Source organism: Colletotrichum scovillei (genome assembly GCF_011075155.1).
Source record: "Colletotrichum scovillei strain TJNH1 chromosome Unknown Contig00011, whole genome shotgun sequence".
Taxonomy (NCBI): domain Eukaryota; kingdom Fungi; phylum Ascomycota; class Sordariomycetes; order Glomerellales; family Glomerellaceae; genus Colletotrichum; species Colletotrichum scovillei.
In genome coordinates this window covers 2,728,172-2,746,656 of record NW_023336269.1, presented here as the reverse complement: position 1 = coordinate 2,746,656, position 18,485 = coordinate 2,728,172, and the positions used below count along the sequence as shown (strand labels likewise).

At 52.5% G+C, this 18,485-nt stretch overlaps 6 protein-coding genes across 6 annotated transcripts; 3 read left to right on the top strand and 3 right to left on the bottom strand.

Annotated features, from left to right (window-relative positions):
- Positions 1–1,158: 1,158 nt before the first annotated feature.
- On the bottom strand, positions 1,159–4,278 carry HER10_EVM0005616 (GATA zinc finger). Its single transcript, XM_035475224.1, has 5 exons — positions 3,447–4,278; positions 3,021–3,135; positions 2,458–2,559; positions 2,315–2,407; positions 1,159–2,266 (listed from the first exon to the last, which is right to left on the bottom strand). Exons 1-5 carry the CDS (start codon positions 3,644–3,646, stop codon positions 1,535–1,537), a joined length of 1,242 nt encoding a protein of 413 aa, XP_035326867.1. The 5' UTR covers positions 3,647–4,278; the 3' UTR covers positions 1,159–1,534.
- An 822-nt stretch (positions 4,279–5,100) lies between these two features.
- HER10_EVM0000206 (ribosomal RNA assembly protein KRR1) lies at positions 5,101–6,422 on the top strand. Its single transcript, XM_035470000.1, has 2 exons — positions 5,101–5,392; positions 5,476–6,422. The coding sequence occupies exons 1-2, from the start codon at positions 5,139–5,141 to the stop codon at positions 6,191–6,193; spliced, it is 972 nt and encodes a 323-aa protein (XP_035326426.1). The 5' UTR covers positions 5,101–5,138; the 3' UTR covers positions 6,194–6,422.
- A 239-nt stretch (positions 6,423–6,661) lies between these two features.
- HER10_EVM0002068 (uncharacterized protein) lies at positions 6,662–7,521 on the bottom strand (the record flags this gene model as incomplete). Its single annotated transcript, XM_035471794.1, has 2 exons — positions 6,662–6,797; positions 6,866–7,521. 2 exons carry the CDS (start codon positions 7,519–7,521, stop codon positions 6,662–6,664), a joined length of 792 nt encoding a protein of 263 aa, XP_035326585.1.
- A 778-nt stretch (positions 7,522–8,299) lies between these two features.
- HER10_EVM0002097 (zinc-binding dehydrogenase) lies at positions 8,300–10,953 on the bottom strand (the record flags this gene model as incomplete). The annotated part of the gene is made up of 4 exons (XM_035471823.1): positions 8,300–9,326; positions 9,382–9,524; positions 10,006–10,400; positions 10,467–10,953. 4 exons carry the CDS (start codon positions 10,951–10,953, stop codon positions 8,300–8,302), a joined length of 2,052 nt encoding a protein of 683 aa, XP_035326588.1.
- A 671-nt stretch (positions 10,954–11,624) lies between these two features.
- Positions 11,625–13,577, top strand: HER10_EVM0009276 (YeeE/YedE family protein). Its single transcript, XM_035478767.1, has 2 exons — positions 11,625–12,486; positions 12,552–13,577. Exons 1-2 carry the CDS (start codon positions 12,341–12,343, stop codon positions 13,390–13,392), a joined length of 987 nt encoding a protein of 328 aa, XP_035327140.1. The 5' UTR covers positions 11,625–12,340; the 3' UTR covers positions 13,393–13,577.
- A 2,746-nt stretch (positions 13,578–16,323) lies between these two features.
- Positions 16,324–18,141, top strand: HER10_EVM0002829 (uncharacterized protein; the record flags this gene model as incomplete). Its single annotated transcript, XM_035472523.1, has 1 exon — positions 16,324–18,141. One exon carries the CDS (start codon positions 16,324–16,326, stop codon positions 18,139–18,141), a length of 1,818 nt encoding a protein of 605 aa, XP_035326648.1.
- Positions 18,142–18,485: the final 344 nt, after the last annotated feature.

Below are 18,485 nucleotides of genomic sequence, written 5' to 3'. Positions count from 1 at the left end.
CCGGGCGGGAGGGGAAGGGGAATGGATGCACCCGTCGCTTTTCTTCCTCTAGCAGCATCCGTCCCGAGCAGACATCCTTGTCTCTATTTGCTCTCCCGGCTTCTATCCGCGCATGTCTCTCTATCTCACTGCATAAGTTGCCAAGGTGTAGGTATTTATCTAATCGCATTTCAGGTCTAGGCTGTCTCTCTCCCTCGGCTCCCTGTGGGGGAAGGAGGGTTGTGAACATGCCACTGACAGCCACGATTGCTTTTTGGACCCGTGCCAGCTTTCTATGACACTGCATGGCAACCACGCGAAAGGGTTTGAGGGGAAATTTGCATGTTTGTGATAAATGTTTCTTCTTCTAATTAACCCCAGGACCCTAGCTAGAAGCTATCATGACTAGACTATTCAGTAGCTTTGGATGGGGCATAGGTAGTTTGAGGGTCCCAAGAGATATATCTGCGATTGGTATTGGTCTTTTGCGGCTCTACTGAAGGTTCTGAATGCTCTTGCATCCTACAACCAACTCGTCGTCTGTGATATCTCAGTTATGATACATGGATTTTAAAAAGATGCTAAGAACTGCCAAGACTATGAACGACTTTAGTTTCAACGCGTCTTGCATTCACCACACATGGGGTTCTTCCTTTACCCAATCCATAATCTTCCCTATGAGCACATTGATTTCCCCTTCGATTGTGTGTACACATATCTACCCAAACGGTACGAGGATAAAGTGAGAAGAATTGGGGTTAGAAGGCCGAATCCACCTAGGGTTCATATCTGTCGTCGTCTATTCTTTCCCATCACCTGTGCGTTGTCCCTCTCTTCACTTTGATAGTATACCACCTCTCAACACACGCTATCACCTCTCCAAGTATCGCTTCTAACCAGAAATTGTTTGCATCGATGGACTGACAGTCGACGTGCGTACACTCTGCCCACTTATTAAGCGGCTCTTCGGATACCTAGGGTCGAGTTTCTTCACTTACACAGGAACGACGGACATCGGCTTACAAGAGGAGTCGTGACGTCGTGAGGCTAAGCCCTTTCCTCCCTCCTTAAGACTCATCAATGGCACTGGCAATAGCCATGCCATTAATACGCATTCGTGATTCACGATACTGTCCTCGTCCTCCACTCCCCTTCTCCACCCAAACCATCCAGATCACGCAGCTTGGAACCGAACATCACATCAACAAAACAGAGAAAAATTCCGAAGGATAAGAGTATGGTTTGTGTGGTCATCAATCCCGTAAAGCCTCTATTTTTTGTCACAATAAAAACTTTTGACTACCTTGACCCGCAGGGCCGCAACGCCTGTCCCTCTAGCAGCAAGCAGCCCGAGCCATCGTACCCGGATCCCGTAGGATATCCGGGGATAAACCAAGAAAAGAAACACGGAAAAACACACGCGGCATTATAGGTATAAGCGTGGAGAATTTTGCAAAGCGTCGTCCCAAGATGTTGGGATTTGGTGGTGGTGATGATGTACGTGGAAATCGCGCAGGTGACGGTGATTGTGATTTGGGCCCCGGATGGTGCCATCTCAGGTCGCGGCGGCGGATTGAGGAGTCGAGACTTCGGATTCTCCACCACCACCACCACCGTCACCGCCTCCTCCGCTCGTGGCCGCAGCAACGGCTGGATTGGCAACCACTTCGGCAATCCTAGGCTTTTTTGCTGCGCGGCCAGAGTCAGAGAGGTCCAGGGCATCTCTGGCCTCCTTCAGCTCCAGCTCCATCTCGTCGAGACGTCGCTTGAGGTTGTTTTCTCTGCGATGGCTCTCATCCAATTGCTTCTTACTGCTTTCGAGCTGAGCTCGCAGCTGGGCTTCTGCCTTGCCGCTGATTTCCTGCCCTCTTCTCGCGCTCGCTTCATCTTGCTCCATTTGGCTGAGTCGACCGCGGAAGAGTTCGTTGATCAACTCTAGTTCGCTAACCCGGGTCTTGAGGGCAGAGTTGGCGGCAATGAGCTGCTCATGTGTTTGCGGGACGTCGAGGTGTCGGTCACCATTCAGGGGAGAGCCCGAGCGGTTGTCCGACCCAGAGACGTTGAAGCCCTGCAGTCCAGCCTGAAGCTGCGCATCATCCATGCCCTGGAAGACCGGGAGGCTAGGGTTGTATAGAGAAGGAGTCGCGGTACGAGAAACGGGGGAGTCAGAGCCGTCCGGATTGCCGTTTGACTTTTGCGACTGTCTGCGCTGGTTCTGCCCATGGATGTCGAGGCCGTTCGGATCGTTTGCGCCAAACTGGTGAGCTTGTTGTTGCTGCTGCTGTTGCTAGTCGCATTATTAGCCACGGCTGGGAAATGTCAACGGATCACGTACCTTTTTCTTAGACGCAAGATCAGGGCGCATCGTCTTCACGCGGTTTCGGCTCTTGATCACGTCGGTCTTGAGCGAGATGGGACGCGGACGACCCTAATACCGTATTAGCTCGCCTTTCTATGAAAAGGATGCGATACACTCACATGCAACTTGAGGAACAGTCCGCATGCATTGCAGAGGACTGATCCATACTCATCGCGCCGCCACAAGGGCGTGGTTGAGGTCTGGCAGTTTTGGCACGTTGGCTGCGTAGATTCGTTAGCTTGGGTGGCCATCATGATGCGCAACGCCAGCGAAATGGTCGCAAAAGATTCCGTCGCGGAGTTCCAAGTATGTGCTCCAAAAGAAATGCGAAAAAAATATGACCGTTTGCTTGTTCGTGGTGCTTGATGGGGTGAAGCGCGCGATGAGAGTTGGGACTCTGGCCTTGGTGTTGACGACTATCGCTGCATGGGAACAAGAAAACTTATCTGTGGAGCAAAGATAAGACAGGGAAGGAGCGACCGCGGCCAGTTGTAGCCCCACACCTGCCTTGCAGGGTTCATTGGTTCTTAGATAACAGCAATACCTGAACGGTAATTGCGATAACACTAACGCAGGAGATGGGGGAGTTTTTTTGGGGGAGGTTCGGGATTGGACTCGATGATAAGATACCCGCGATGGTCTCCGTACAAGGTGGGATAAGGTAAGGTAAATTCAGACATACCGTGGTGGATCCTCCGCCAGAAGCGTAAGTCGGCGTCGGCGCGGGAGCTGGCGCGGGCGCGGGCGCCTGAGTCGGTGTGGAGGCAGCAACGGGAGCGGGCGCGGGAATCGCTTCTCTGTGGATCAAAGTCAGCACATGAAGCTCTCGTCACTTTTTTGGTCACATCTTCTCCCATCCCATCTCGACTGTTTCTTCCACCACTGAAACCAGACTGTTGACTAGCCAATGATATAGCAGCAGAGGGAGATCTCTCGATGGAGAGCAATGGCTGCATCGCCTTGTTTGTCGCCGGAATGGCTTCAAGGTTATACGGCGAGCGCGAGAGTAGTAGCGCAAGTGAATTGTGGCCATCAACCTGATCGCCCATCATCATGTCCCTCTGCGCATTCTTCGTCTCTTCTCCTGACACCAAGCATACTCACGTACCGCATCTGAGGCGAGCTCGTCGCAGAGTTGTTGGCCTGGGCAAGGGCTGAAATGCCTGGCAACTGAGGAACCGTCGAGGCCGCGGCTACAACTGCGGCTGCGGATGCGGATTCCGACGTCGATGTGGAACTGGGCCGCGAGATCGTCTCGAGGTTCGTTTGCGGCAACGCAAGGGTGGCCAGAGCCGTGGCTTCCTCCATGACGTCTCGAAAGGAGGGAAGGTCGTGATCGTGCTCGTGCTCTGTAATGTTGTCCAATGCCGGAGCAGGCGCAGAAGGCTCTCGAACGGCAGCCAGGATGGCGGTTGCAGCGAATTCGTCGCGGACGGGAGGACTATGTCGAAGGAGGGAGGCTATCGAATGCCGCTTCGCGATCGCAAGGCGCGCGTGTGGTGCAGTCGCAAGTTTTTCGCAAGAGAGACCCACGTGAAGGGCTCAAAAAAGTGGCTTGCGAGGAGATTTCAGGTCGAGGCGCGAGGTCGAGGTTGCGAAACGTGTATGTTTGTGTGTAGTGAGGCCTTGGGTGGTAGATGGCAGGTGCAAATACGCAGGAGTGCGAAAAAAAAAATTGTTCAGCGGGAAGACGCGCTGGAGGCGACTCAGAAAGGAGCAAATGGTTGAGTTGGAGGGGGGAGACAGGTACGTTCCCTCGGACAGAATTGCGGGGAGGAAACTAAGGTTACAAGGTAAAGCTACAGCCAGGTCTCAAACATTACGAAGGCACGTTGGATACAAAAGCTGGTTGACTTTTGGAATAGGGGAGAATAGATGGAATGGCGAACGAATTGATTGCATCCCGCATCCCCTTAATCGGTCAGGATGGAGGGCCAAATTTACTGGGGATGGGGATGGACGGGACGCGATAACTGCCAACTGGGCCTATCGGCGATACTGATTACCCAGCTGGTTGTCCCACTGGACCGTATTACGGAAGCCACGATTTGATTGGATCGGCTACCCCATTCAGCCTTACAGCACGCGCTGTGTTGATGTGTCAGGATCTTGAAGTTTTCTCTCCCTGATCATCAGAAAGAGTAGGTAATACTTGGGGGGTCGCAACGGCCCCAGTACCCGCACGCATAAGCGCTGAAAGAAGGTTCGCTGTTATCTGATATGAAGGTCTCACGGTGACGCCGACTCTTAAGGTACCTTAGGGTGGTATGGATACGCTTTGCAGATTCCCGATTCGGATCGTCGGTGAGAAAACCTCGAAAACTTGGACACATACGAGCAATCGATCACTCTGCTCGGATAAATTTGCTATTCAGAATGACATGCCAAAACAGTCCTCACCAAAATCCTAACGTTATTCAGTTGTGGCTCTCACGCAAATCTAAGGGTTCGCAACTAAGCAACAACTTTGAAAGCAGTAGCTATTGACTGATTGAAACGATGTCCCAATGCGCATTCCCGAAATACTCCTAACTCGTAGTTGCATACAAATCGCATAAGTTGTCAAGGTCAAAACCATTACCATTGATACCGTCACTGGTCTCCCACAACGTGAACTGGGCCGGCTTCACCTTGAAGATGCCGTACTGGGCCCATAAAAACCGGTGTACCCCACGTGCCGTCTCCAACGTTATCGATAAGAAAAAGTTCGCCGCAGCCACCAGTAAGTAACTACGAAACTTTTCTCGTATACAATTCGGCGTCAATTCCATTGTCTTGCAAACACGCGACAACCGACAAGATGCCCTCCACATACAAGAAGGACAAGCCGTGGGACACGGACGACATCGACAAATGGAAAATCGACGCCTTCACACCGGCCGACAACGCCGGCGGCACATTTGCTGAGGAATCCTCCTTCCAGATCGTTTTCCCCAAGTACCGCGAAGTGTACCTCAAGGAGGCATGGCCCCTCGTCACAAAGGCTCTCGAGAAGACGGGCATCGCTTGCTCGCTCGACTTGATTGAGGGTTCAATGACCGTCAAGACTACAAGGTTCGTAATTCAATTTGCAATCTTCTTCCTCAATGCTCAGCCCACTCCACCACAGTAACTAACATGCTGCTCTCCGCCTTCAGAAAAACATTTGACCCCGCCGCCATTCTCAACGCCCGCGACCTCATCAAGCTCCTGGCCCGAAGCGTCCCCGCGCCGCAGGCTCTCAAGATTCTCGACGACGGCGTCGCATGCGACATCATCAAGATCCGCAACCTGGTCCGCAACAAGGAGCGCTACGTCAAGCGCCGCCAGCGCATCCTCGGCCCCAACGGCTCGACCCTCAAGGCCCTCGAGCTGCTCACCCAGACCTACATCCTCGTGCAGGGCAGCACCGTCTCCGTCATGGGCCCCTACAAGGGCCTCAAGGAGGTGCGCCGCGTTGTCCAGGACTGCATGGAGAACATCCACCCCATCTACCACGTCAAGGAGCTCATGATCAAGCGCGAGCTCGCAAAGGACCCGGAGCTCGCCGAGGAGAGCTGGGACCGCTTCCTGCCTAATTTCAAGAAGAAGTCGCTCAGCCGCCGCCGCGTGCCGCACAACGTCACGGACAAGACCAAGAAGGTCTACACGCCCTTCCCGCCCGCGCCAGAGAAGAGCAAGGTCGACAAGCAGATCGAGACGGGCGAGTACTTTTTGGGCAAGGAGGCCAAGAACAAGGCCGCGCAGGCCGAGCGCTTGGAGCAGCAGAAGCAGAAGAAGGAGGAGAAGTTGCGCGAGAGGGAAAAGGACTTTATACCCCCCGAAGAGCTCGGCCACAAGAGGAAGAAGAGAAAGAAGAGCGAGGACGACGAGTGAGGGGTGACACGGATTTCGGACAGAGAGAAGGCGGAAGAAACTGTGTAGACTGGAGCAGGTGTCTGTTGCATCTTTGCAGAAAAGGGGTCGCCACGTATGTAGGTGAGGTGTTAGCTCACTCAAGATACCCTTCCATTAAGAGTTCAAGAGTCTTCTGACATGTCGGCGATCCCCTCAGACTACACCACCTGAAGGGTTGTAAATCAAAAGCGAAATGTCAATATAGGGAAAAGTCACGATGTCTAATGCAATTGTCTTGAGAAACTAAGATGGTGTTCGCTACCTAAGCTGGGTGACCCAGGAATTTCTCAATTTCCAACCTCGGCATTTCTCAGGCAAGTTCTATTTCTTTGAAGCCACTGTACCCATTCCTCTCATTACCGAAGGCGTGCGATCGAAGCATCGATCATGCAGAGGAACAATTTCCAGTATTCAACTGCCCTTTCAGGCACCTGTACCGATCTGGCCTTAGTTCTTCGGCTTCATAGAACAGTCAAAGGTACGATGATAGTAGTAGCTAGCCGGGAAAGGTCCACCCTCCGGCGATTCGGGATAGTAAATTTCCCATCCGGGGGCGTAGCTGTTGTAGTATTTGCCACCGTACCTAGAGTAGACTGTGTTAGTCTTCATCCAACAAGAAACGATACAAAGTTCTGAGAGGATGATACTTACGCCATGTGAGGCCAGCGGTCCTTGTGGGCGAAGAAGAGAGTGACATAGGGAAGGGGGCTGCAAATCGGCTGCCAGTCGCCCCATTGAAAAGGCACGTTCTCTCCGAAAAGCTGGCAGGCGTTGTTGAAGACCCAGCCGCGACTAGGCCACTGTCTCCAGCCCGGCCAGTCGGCCTGGCACCAGATACCGAGCTGGCAGTCGCCGACAATCGGGCTTGGAGTGCACCAGTTTTGCGGGTCAGGAGGTTCCTTCTCGAGGTCGTAGTTCTCACCGCATCTTGGGACTCGCTTGCCGATGCTAGAGAGAGATTCGTGGCGCTGCTCAGGGTTGTACTCGATGGTCTCGCGCTTGCGGTCGAGGCCGGCGGTCTTGACGAGATGGGCCCAGATCTCTTTGTTGACGGGGATGACCTTGTGGCCGTGCTTGAGGGCCTCCTCTTCGGTGATGTTGAGGGGGTTGTCGTGAGGGAAGTCTCTGGGAGCAAGGTGAGGGCCGATGGAGAAGTTACGTTTGGAAAGACCGTTGCTGAAGGTGGCTTCTGTGGAAACCTCAATGGTGTTGTGGTCTGCAACTTCGCCTGCAGCAGCGCCGACATTGACGCTGGCAAGGAAGATTAAGGCCATCGCCGTGACAACGAACATGGCTTTATGCCACATCGTGAGAGGGTTGCGTAAGCTGTATCAAAGCTTGATGTGTTGCTGTGGTTGAGATGGGTGAGGGAGAGACAGGATTCTCTTCCCCTTTGTTGTAGATGAAAGAAGAAGCTTAGAGAACGGAGAGAAATACCACCAAGATGGGCCCTTTACCCAAAGTAAGGAAAGAGGGAAGGGTGGACAGAAAGAAGTCAGTGGCCAGGTTTGGAGGTGAATACTCAGCACTTCCAGGGGCACCTAGCACCTGTGTATATTCACTTACTTACACTTGGTTTGATTAAGAAGCCTATGCCAAGAGTGAGATGGCAGAACAGACTGGAGAAACCGAATAGGGAAGGCACGACCCAAGCAAGTACCGAAGGGTGTTTGAAAGAGCCCATGGCAGAGTTTGTGTTTGTGTGACCTCTCTTGAAAGACAATGAGAAGGCGCAAACACATCTCTAGGCAAATCCTCTGGGTAGATAGTAGCTATGCCTCTCGAGAACGTAGGCCCTGCTGAAGACAGCATCTCGAGGCTACACGTTTGACTGAGACATTAGAGGACACAACAGGCTTGCTCAACTAGCCCCTATACGGAATTGACGTACAAGTTGACTGAGCAGTCTCTGAGATAGCGGTCAATGGTCAACCGAATGGAACCATTTTGTACGGAGAACAACGATTTCCTTGAGTAAGAACACTTTGATTTCCTGTTTAAGTTTATTAAATTCAGAGAAATCCTCGCTTCAATCAATGATACTCTATATGTACCATGTCGTACATTGGAACACAAAGTTCCCCCTTACAGCTTAGGCGACGCAGAGGGCTCCTCAAACTCAACCACAAGTTTGCCAAACTGCTTGCCCGCTTCCATATCCTTGAAAAGCCCATCAATGCCCTCCAAGTTCGTCAGGCCCTTGACCGTTCGGCTGACAACAGGCTTAATCTTCTTCTCCCTCACAAAGGCAACCATGTCCCTAAACTCCTCTCGCGAACCCATAGTCGTGCCCTTGAGCTCCACGTTCTTGAGGACAGCCTGCATCAGCCAGTCCATCTGCGGCGACACCGTCATGCCGTACTGGCTAATGACACCGCCGGGCTTGAGCACCTTCACCGCCTTTCCCACAATCTCCCCGCCGGCACCGTCGACCACGGCGTCGAGGTACGGTCGCGACTTGGGCAGCTGGGCCTGCAGCTCCTTTTCCCACCCCTTCTTCTTGTAGTTTACGCCCCCAGCGGCGCCCATGCTCTTGGCCTTTTCAATCTTGGCCTCGTCGCCAGAGGTGACGTAGACGTTGCAGCCGAACGCGACGGCGAACTGGAGGACCTGGAGCGCCACGCCGCCACCGATGCCCGTGACGAGGATGTTTCTGCCCTTCTCCGCGTTTCCGCTCTTCGTCACGAGCGCACGCCAGCCCGTGAGCCCGACGAGGGGTAGGGCGGCGCCCTCGGCGGGTGTGAGGTGCTCCGGGGCCAGCTCGACCTCGTCTTGGGGCAGGGCGAGGTAATCTTGCGCGGTGCCGTCCGGATACGTCTGGGTGGCGCCGATGACACTGAATTTGCGAATGTCTTCTGGTCCGTCTGGGCTCGAGGCCCAGCCGCGGCTGGGTGTGATGAGAACTGGCTTATTGAGAAGGCTTCTGTCTGCGTCCTTTCCGACTTCGACTACGATGCCGTATCCGTCTGCCATGAGAGGGTGGTCAAATGAGATGCCTGGGTAAAGGTGACGTCTGATGAAGAGATCGCGGTGGTTGAGAGCAGCGGCCGTTAATCGCACCAAGACATCCTTGGGCCCCGGGGTCGGCTTTGGGACTTCATTGAGTTGGAGGCTGAGATTTGGATTAATTACGGTAATATCGTAAACAATGAGAATAGATTTCTTACGGATAGTACACCTTTCCGGGCTTCCCCTCGACCTTTTTGACGGTGATAGAGTGAGGCATGGTATAAATGCAATATACCGGCACTGATACTGTAGATATCCAATGCAGTGTCGCAAATTCAGTGAAACGGGGGCCACGCCAGGTCTTATGTGAACAGCAAAGAGTGAACCGAGCAAGATTAATAATATGATATACCGGGTCGCTGCCGATGTTGACGTTGTGATTTGGTAGGGGAGTAAACGTCCCCGGCCTCCTGTCCCTCCACTCAGCCGGGGCCGAACTCCCCGCATTCAGTGATGAGACCTCGGCACTTTCCCCACGCGGCGGTGGCGCGGGGGGCTGCAACGCATGGGCCAACCGACGTAATGTACCTTGTCAGGAACACCAACACTTACATGCTCTCTACCCCTTTCGATCTTGGTGATAACTTCATGTACATTTGCGAAATAGGAAGACTGACTGTCGAAGACGACTTGCCTTAGTTCATTCATAACCGTGGCCGGAGGTAACTAAGTATACAATGGACGATTCCACGTCCCTCATCTCATATACACGGGAGTCAAAACAATCTCCTTTCCACGCTCTCACTACCTTAACGACATGAACTCCCACTTCACCAAGTCACGCCCTGCATCTTGACAGGCACATGCAACAACCGATCTCCAGCCTTGGTGGGGCTCGGCATGTTTCCAGCCCTCACGTTGACCTGCAGCGCCCAGTGCATGAGCCTAGGCTCCCCGAGCCCCGAGTCCCTCTCCTCGCGCCACTTGACAAAGTCCTCCTCCGTCACGTTCTGCGCGAGGTGCTTGTTCTCCGTCTTTTGCTTCGACACCTCCGTTGCCGCCAGGGGTCCGCGGTTGGCCGGCGGGTAATCATGACCCGTCCAGATCTTGGTGGTCTCTGGCAGATCTAGCAGCCGGCGTACTGACGCAAAGAGGTCCCTGGCGTTGCCGCCGGGGAAGTCGCATCGCGCGGACCCGACATCGTGATTGAAGAGGGAGTCGCCCGCAAAGACGTTTGCTATTGGAAGTGATGGTCAGTATGGGTCTGATAGTTCTTCGTGACTGCTTATGGGGAAGTACTCACCTCCGATCATGTAGCCCATATGGTCGGGGGTATGGCCCGGCAGGTGAATGGCCTTGGCCCTGAGGTCTCCAATCTCGAAGACTTCGTCGTCGTCGAGCAGTCGGTCAAAGGCATTGGCGTATTCGTCTTTGGAGATGCCATACTTCTCAGCGAACCTCTCCTGCACGACCCCGATCCGCCTGCCGATACAGATCTTGGGGGCGGCGCCGTCCTGTGCCTCCCGCAGCCGAGACTGTAAATACTTGGATGCCGTCAAGTGGTCGGCGTGGACGTGTGTCTCTAGGATATTGACAACATTGTAGCCATTCTCTTTTACCACGTCGAGAAGGCCGTCGGCTGTTTGTGTAGAGATGGCGTTCTTTGCTGGATCAAAATCCAGGACGGAGTCGATGATCACTGCGGCTTTGGTTGAAGGGTCTGCTACGATGTACTGCCACGTGCCTGTGACTGGTTCAAAGATCTCGTGGATTATGGGTTCTTGAGCCATGTTTGAGTGTGTAGTTGAGGCGTTGTGGATATGTTCTCGCAACTGGTTGATCCGGTTCATCGGTTAGTTTTGGTGTTTTTGCTAATAATGTAGCCTCAAGATGAAGGATTTACAATATGGTCACTTGTTCAACTCTTATATCCAAACTCTTGAAACATCTCACTTAATCCTCGCCGTCCATGAACCCGTAATCTAGAAAGCATGAAGTCCCTCGGTCACAGTAGTAGTCACCGAAAGAAGCTCAAGCTTACGGAAGCCCCCGAGAGATGTAATCCATCCCGGTGAAGAAGGGGTATCCACTCTCGGTGATGCCCGTGCGTTCCGGCAGTTCCCCGACGTCGGCGACCGTTTCTTCAAAGTGGTCGCCGTCCTCTCCCAGGCCCTTTGGCTGAGAGAGACAACAACCCTTGCGGATTCGGGTTCGGGACCCAGGACCATCCTGGGACGGGATTCAAATGATTTCCTGCAACCTTATTGATCCCCCCTTATTCGGACACCTTGCTCTGCCCAATCAATCCTTTGCTGACGGACTTCATGGTCCCTGAACTGCCGACTTTCCACAATGGCGCACGCACCACCTGCATCACCTGTTCTTGAAGATGCATCTTTATCTCATCGGGGATCTGAAATGCGTGCAAATCGAACTGCCATACTCTTTGAGAGAAAGTAGCTTCTCTCACACCACGAAGGAAACTTCGGATACACATTTCCAGAGGACTAGAAACAAGCTAGCGCTATGTCGTGAGTTAGCTCCCAAAAGGCGTCATTGCTATCCGAAAAGGGAACAAGGTCTAAGAATCAACGCCACTAGCCATCCGTCACTTGCACTCTAAACCGCCTTTGACAAAACTCAACCCAGACGCTTGGCTCGGCCTCAGGAACAGAGTACAGAATGGGGTCTTCCCATTACCATTTACCTGACCAAGGCGGGTAGAGGCTCTACAGGGGTTGGCCCTCTTCACTCTTCGGCCTTTGACTATGGGGGAAGGATTATTAACCAAGGGCCCCGCTACCGGTCCATTTTTCCCTCTCTCTTCAAGTCCCCGAACGTATCTGGGCTTTCGGGCTTGATTCACTAAGCAGACCCGAGAACTTGGCAAATTCGATAATCTTCCCAGACGTTTGAACTCTTCTGTGGTAGTTTTGGCTTTGGACTGTATAAGTTCGTCCCGAGACAGCTCGAAGAGTTGGAAGATTTTGAACTTCCACCACGCATCACCACCTCATCCTCGCTTAACCAGTCATAGAAGAGAAAACCTCTCATATATACAACACACACCCACCAAACTCCCAGCTTGCAGCAGTTCGTCCCAGAACGCTCCCGCGGGACAGAAACACACGCACACATACACACACACTCACTCACACATCCACAGCCGACCAAGCCATGGCAACAACGGCTCTCTCTGGCGCCGCTTTCGGCGCCGCCTTGGTAGCGGCAGGCGTCTACCAGCCCTCAGTCATCATCGCCCAGCTCAAGTTCGAGAACTGGCACATGATCCAGGCCTTCCTCGCAGCCGCAGCAAGCAGCACGTACGTTCAACCATCACAGCAACTGCTTCCCTCTGATCCTCTCACACAACTGACACGATATACAGCGTCTTCGTCCTCGTACTGGACCAGGCGGGCTACGTCCGCCCCAAGCCCCGCAGCCCCTCACGTCTAGGCCTCTTCTCCCAGTACGACGGTAACATCCTCGGCGGCTCCATTCTCGGCGCCGGCATGGCCATCTCCGGGTCCTGCCCCGGCACTGTCCTTGCCCAGATCGCCGTCGGCACCAAATCCGGCGTCTACGTCCTCGGCGGCGCCATCTTAGCCGGCATCATGTGGACCGGCTTCCTTCAGAAACTCCTCACCAGCAACGCCAGCTCGGCACCGCCCGAGAACCCCAAGCTCACAGTCCACGAGCGTGCCGGTCTGAGCAGAGCCGTCGCTTTCGTCGGCGTGGAGGCCCTTTTCGCGGGCGTCATCTACGCCAGCATGAAGTATACTCCCGCCAGCCCCTACGCCGTCGTCGCTCCCACCATCGGCGGACTCCTGATCGGTCTGGCGCAGCTTCTCTCGCTGCTCTCCCGCAAGTCCATGCTCGGTGTGTCGACTTCCTACGACGAAATTGGACGGTACTTCTGGTGGGCGGTCCAGGGCGGCGGCGAAAAGGGGAAGCCGTCGTATAGCAACATTCTCTTCTCTGCGAGCTTGGCTGCCGGCGCGTGGGCTGTCGCGACAGCATACCCCGAGTTTGCCCTTGGTGCCGCTGATACGGCTGTCTCGCCACAGCTGGCGGTGGTAGGAGGTTTTCTTATTGGTCTTGGATCGAGAATCGGTGGGGGTTGCACTTCTGGACACGGACTCAGCGGCATTTCCCTCTTCTCAACTGCCAGCTTCATCACAGTTGCCTCCATGTTCGGCGCTGGCGCCCTCGTTGCCTCTTTTGTCTGATGCAAGCCGTGTCTGGGGAACTCATTATTGTCGAAATGACGCCTACAAGGGCCAGTAGTTGTCATGTCCTGGAGCGGCTTGGCGAATTTTCACTTCTCCTCTTGTGCAGTTGCGCAGCGAAAAAGGTGGAACTGCCACCACATTAAGGTGATCGGCCGCGTTTACGACCGTATAGCCGCCAGTCGGGAAGATCATACACCAATTAGAGATATCTCAGCTATGATACGTGTCAATGGCCTCAAGACTAGGCGAACCGCTCAGCTGAAATGGGGCCTACTGCATAAGCATATTGCCTGTAGGTCGATACATTAGGCAATCACAAATGATAGAAATCTTCGCACCCACATCTTGAAATTCGTCTTCCTTCAGCTGAAAATAAGAAGTTCCCAGCGGATGCTTTGCTCAGCCATTCTTCTTCAGACGACCAAGCCAGTATACGTATATTCTTGACATCCAGCGTCTAGCAAACACTAAGAGGCATATTCTCAATATTGCCGGCGGAACAACAACACAAACTCGGCATTTTATTGCACACGAATGTGGAAAAATGGCAGCAAAGATGATCCGAGCCTTTCTGCTCACGGTCATTTTTGCTGCGAGCGTTACAGCAGATGATGGAGACGACTTCGTCAATAATCTGTTCTCGGACCTAGCACCGTGAGTCTCGTACCCTCGGGTCTTTTACCCTAGGCAGAAAGCATGTAAACTAATAGACTGCATAATAAAAGGTTGCTCGCCCTATTTGGAGAGAGGGTCACTATGCAGTTCATGAGTCAATCACTAGGTTGGGCTGATATATTCTTCTGGCCATGGTGCCTATAGGAATTATCACCATCATGATTAGCGCAATCAGAGTCGGGGGGCCCGGATTCCTGAAAGCTCTTATTGGCAGAGCTAGAGAGAATCTCGCTGTTGCCGAACAAGAACTAATGTCATCTACCTCAACAGAGGTCTGCGAGCTCTGGAACGGTCATGAGGTCGTGAGGTGTATGGGGTCGGCTCCAGTTGCAGAGTTTATCTGCTTACTGCCTAAGTCTGGAGTAATGGATGGTGTTCAAGTGGAGGTGATACCTTTCGAAAAGGCCAAGAATGAATATTTTACTGGTGAGTTCCTCAAGCGGCTTCAGTGTGCAAGCTCTCACTCTCGTATCAGAGAAAGAATCCTCGGCCAATCTCCTTCGCAAGGCAATGTCGTTGAATTTTTCGACTTCCACAGAGCAAGACAGGGAGAAATCATCACACTCGACAAACACACCGAAGCCACGCATCATTATCACACGAAACCCACGGAAGAGCTCGCCAAACATCACGCTCAACTCTCATAACATCACAAGCAGAGCCGAATTACGCATAGCAGCGGTATGGGGGATTGTGCTCCAGCTAGGACTTGTGGCATACGCCGGATGCTCCGTACATTACCCATCATTAGGTTTTCTCAAAGATGGAGAGCCAGTCGCCCAGTACGCGTTTCCATGCCATTGGGTGGGGACGCTTCTGCTGGTTGTTGGCCTTATCCTTTGTGGCCACGTTGTCGAGAGTAGCACTATCGAAGAGGTATTTCGGCCCTCTCGCAAATTGACGGCGCAGTTGGTCTGGCTACAGCAAACCAAAACGGTTAGTGATCAGGTATTCGACTCGTTCGCAATCTATGCGAAAACCAAACGGCCTTTCATCACAACATCGGAACGCAGGCGCGGTGAGAGAAAGCCTCCAGGGCCTCCTTTGAACCAAGGAGTCATGTCAGCAATCGCTCCTGTGAACGAAAAACCTGGGATCTCTTTGGAGTTGGAAACTAGCATTGGAACAGTTGTCAGTATGTGTGGATACATCGTGCAGTTCTGTGGCCTGCGCGGGCTACACTGGTCAGTATCGATTGCACAGCTAGGCGCTATCCTCCTGATGGCTGGTGTAAGAGCCTGGGTTCGGCGGGGTCTAGCAAACCCACCAAGATCTCTTCAAACTCGGCCGAGCTTCGAACTCGATTGGTTTGCAACGACGTTTGCGGACATCCCGAATAGCCCATGGATGCCTGGCGCCAAATACAAAACTCAAGAATGGAGTATCAAAAGTTTGCAAGCGCACGTCAAAGAATTCGAAGAAGGTGTTCCGCAAGAAAGTTTGACAGTTTCGACCGCACATCGTGTTGTCATGATCAGGAGAGACCTAGCCCAGCTGACAAGCTGGCAGGGGCCTGCGTCCACGGAAGCTGTCTCTCTTGCACGGTCCATTGAGACTACAATGAACACACTTTTCCGGGATTCGGAGCAAAGTAATTTTACCTGGTCTCTGGCAGCTCATGGGGAAGAGCTCATCTATTTTCGATTGAACCGGTCAGAAGGGAAATGGAATGCTCATGCTGATGAGCTTGAAGCAGCCTTGTCGATGTGGCTTTTCTCCGTTGATGAGCTTGAGAAGAACGAAGAGATAAACCACCAGGACATAGTGGGAGACAAGAAAGACGACAAGTGGCTTCGCGTTAAAGGATCGCCTTCGAGGCCTGGTTTGCGTGTTCTAGGCTCCTACACGGAGAGTTTGCATCGGGACCTCTCGTGGTGGATGCCCAGCGAGACAGCTAAGATTAAAAGATTGTCAAGATTGACAAATCTCCCAAAGCGTGGCATTACGACTGATGAAACATGCAAGGGAAACTATAGAGTTGTTGGGCTTGGTGGATCCGAGATCGATCGTCGGCAGTTTGGTGTAGAAGAGTTGCCCGAATTCAGAGTCAACGTGGAGCGACATAAGGACGACTCTCAAATCGACTGGTACCCTTAAATATACGAAAGAAGAGACAAGAAAAAAACACTGAAGACTTCCCTCGAGACAGAGGGTAGCAACTCCAGCCATGACGTCTTGGTCGCCGAGTTCCACGGTCCCTTGAAGTTGCTGTATGCGCAGGATATCTTCTCGAGCTTTTTCAGGGCTGCAGCGATGACCCTTAAAGAGCCTCTTGAAGGCCCCGTGGAAACACGTTCAAAACATAAAGCAAAGGCCAGTACAAACTGGAAGTCTTTCGGCCTCCATAACGACCAGCTTTCAAAGCTGGCGAAGAATATCGAAGACATTGGACTCGGTAATCTCAGTGACGCTTACCTGAGCATTATTCCGGCGCTTAGCGTGGAAAGCAAGCTTCCCGAGGTTTCTCTCATTGTCGACTTGGCGGCAGAGAATGCCCGATATCACGAGAGGCAGCAGCATTGGCCGCAGGCGGGAGCGGTATACTTGTGGCTATTCCGCGTCGCCATGACATTCCCCGTTGAAAATGAACTATCCACTCTAGCGACAGTCAGAATTGTGGATTTCCTGAGGCAGGTAGGCTTGGCCTTGTACTTGAGCCGTGAACAGATACAGTTCAACGCACGATATCATTATGCATTGGATTTCATGAGGATCATGTATTCGTTGCAGAGAGATCTCGAGAACGAGATTCGTTCCAAATTCCATGGACCGCTCGAAGTTGCATCGACCGTATTAGCCATCCTAAAACTGTACGAGGATCAGAGGCGCCCTTGGCAGTGCAACCTCGTTGAAGACTCTACATTAGTGAGCGGAAACAACAGCGGGTGCAGCAAAAGTACTTACAGATATCATAAAAAGCTCCGCCATACAGACCTGCACGAAGCAGTCTGGACTGAAGATCACAATCGCTTCATGAATGCAATACGTCGTGGGGAAGACGTTAACGCAAAAGATATTCTTGGTTGGACACCGGCGCATTACGGGATATATCAATACAGTCTCCTTGATGAGTTGATAATAACGAATCGGAAAGATGTCAACGTCAACGCGCGAGACTTGGTTGAATGGACGCCATTGCACTATGCTTGTCAGTATAGGAAAGAGCCACACGAAGAGGTTGGTCATGGTGTTTCAAGCCGGCAGAAAATCTCGTGGAGTAGTTTCTATTCGGTTATCCGTAGGCTCATAGATGAGGGCGCGAACATCGACGCGCAAGGCAGAGATGGGGTCGCACCGATACACTGTGCCGCAATGACAGGATTCGTAGAGGCAGTCAAGTTGTTGACAGACACAGGTGCAAATGTTAACATTATTGACGCCAGGGGGAAAACAGCGCTTCACTGGGCTGCATTCTACGGGGAACGAGCCGCGGTTGAATATTTGTGGGAAACTGCGAAAAGAGCATTGCGAGATAGGGAAGGAAGAACAGTTTTGCACCTAGCAGTGATCTCGGGGAATTGGAAGACAGTAATATGGCTTGTCAATAATGATGCTGACGTCATGGTCAGGGACCGGCAATGGAGGATACCTCTGCATCAAGCTGCTTGGGAGGGGTCTCTCGATGTCGTACAATTGATGTGCCAGAAGAATCCCGCTGTGGTGAATACTTCAGACCGACACGGGCTGACATCACTGTGTTGCGCAGTCGAAAATGGGCAAGATGAAGTTGTCCAATGGCTTCTCGAACATACCACGGCCGAAGTAAACCAGATATGGCAAGGAAACTCGCTCGTGCTTTCGGCCATCAGAGGGAGTCACGCGGGTGTCGTTGAAGTTCTGATCAAGCACGGCGTCAGCTTGACAAGCAGGAGTAGGAATGGGATGAGCCTACTCCATGAGTCTATTCTTTACGGGAATGAAGAAATCACTGAGATGCTTCTGAAAGCAGGAGTAAGAGACAGTTTTGATGATGATGGGAATTCAGTCATCAAAAAGGCGAAAGGGGATGAGAAAGAACGGGTTTTCAGGAGTCTACTTGAGAAGTACGATGTAAATTTGGATGAAGAGTAGGCGGATCATCTTTTAGCGTGCAGGGGAGCTGATCAAGCAGAGTATGATAAAATGTGGTTATAGCGCGATCAAACTGCGAAGACTGTACGTGGCCCGTCTCTAAGTACATAGTAGGACAGCATCAACCAGAATCCCGAGCAATTGACCGCCTCAATAACAGAAAGAAGACCAAGACCGTATATGAGAGGTGATACAGCCTAGCAACGATGTGGTGAAGGTTAGGTAAAGAGAACTAATGCGAACCTCATTAAAGCTTGACATGGCTCGTATGAATCCATTCCCATCACGAGGAAGAGTCAATCAACACTGTCATCCATGTTCATTGACATTCCGTGGGCCGAAGT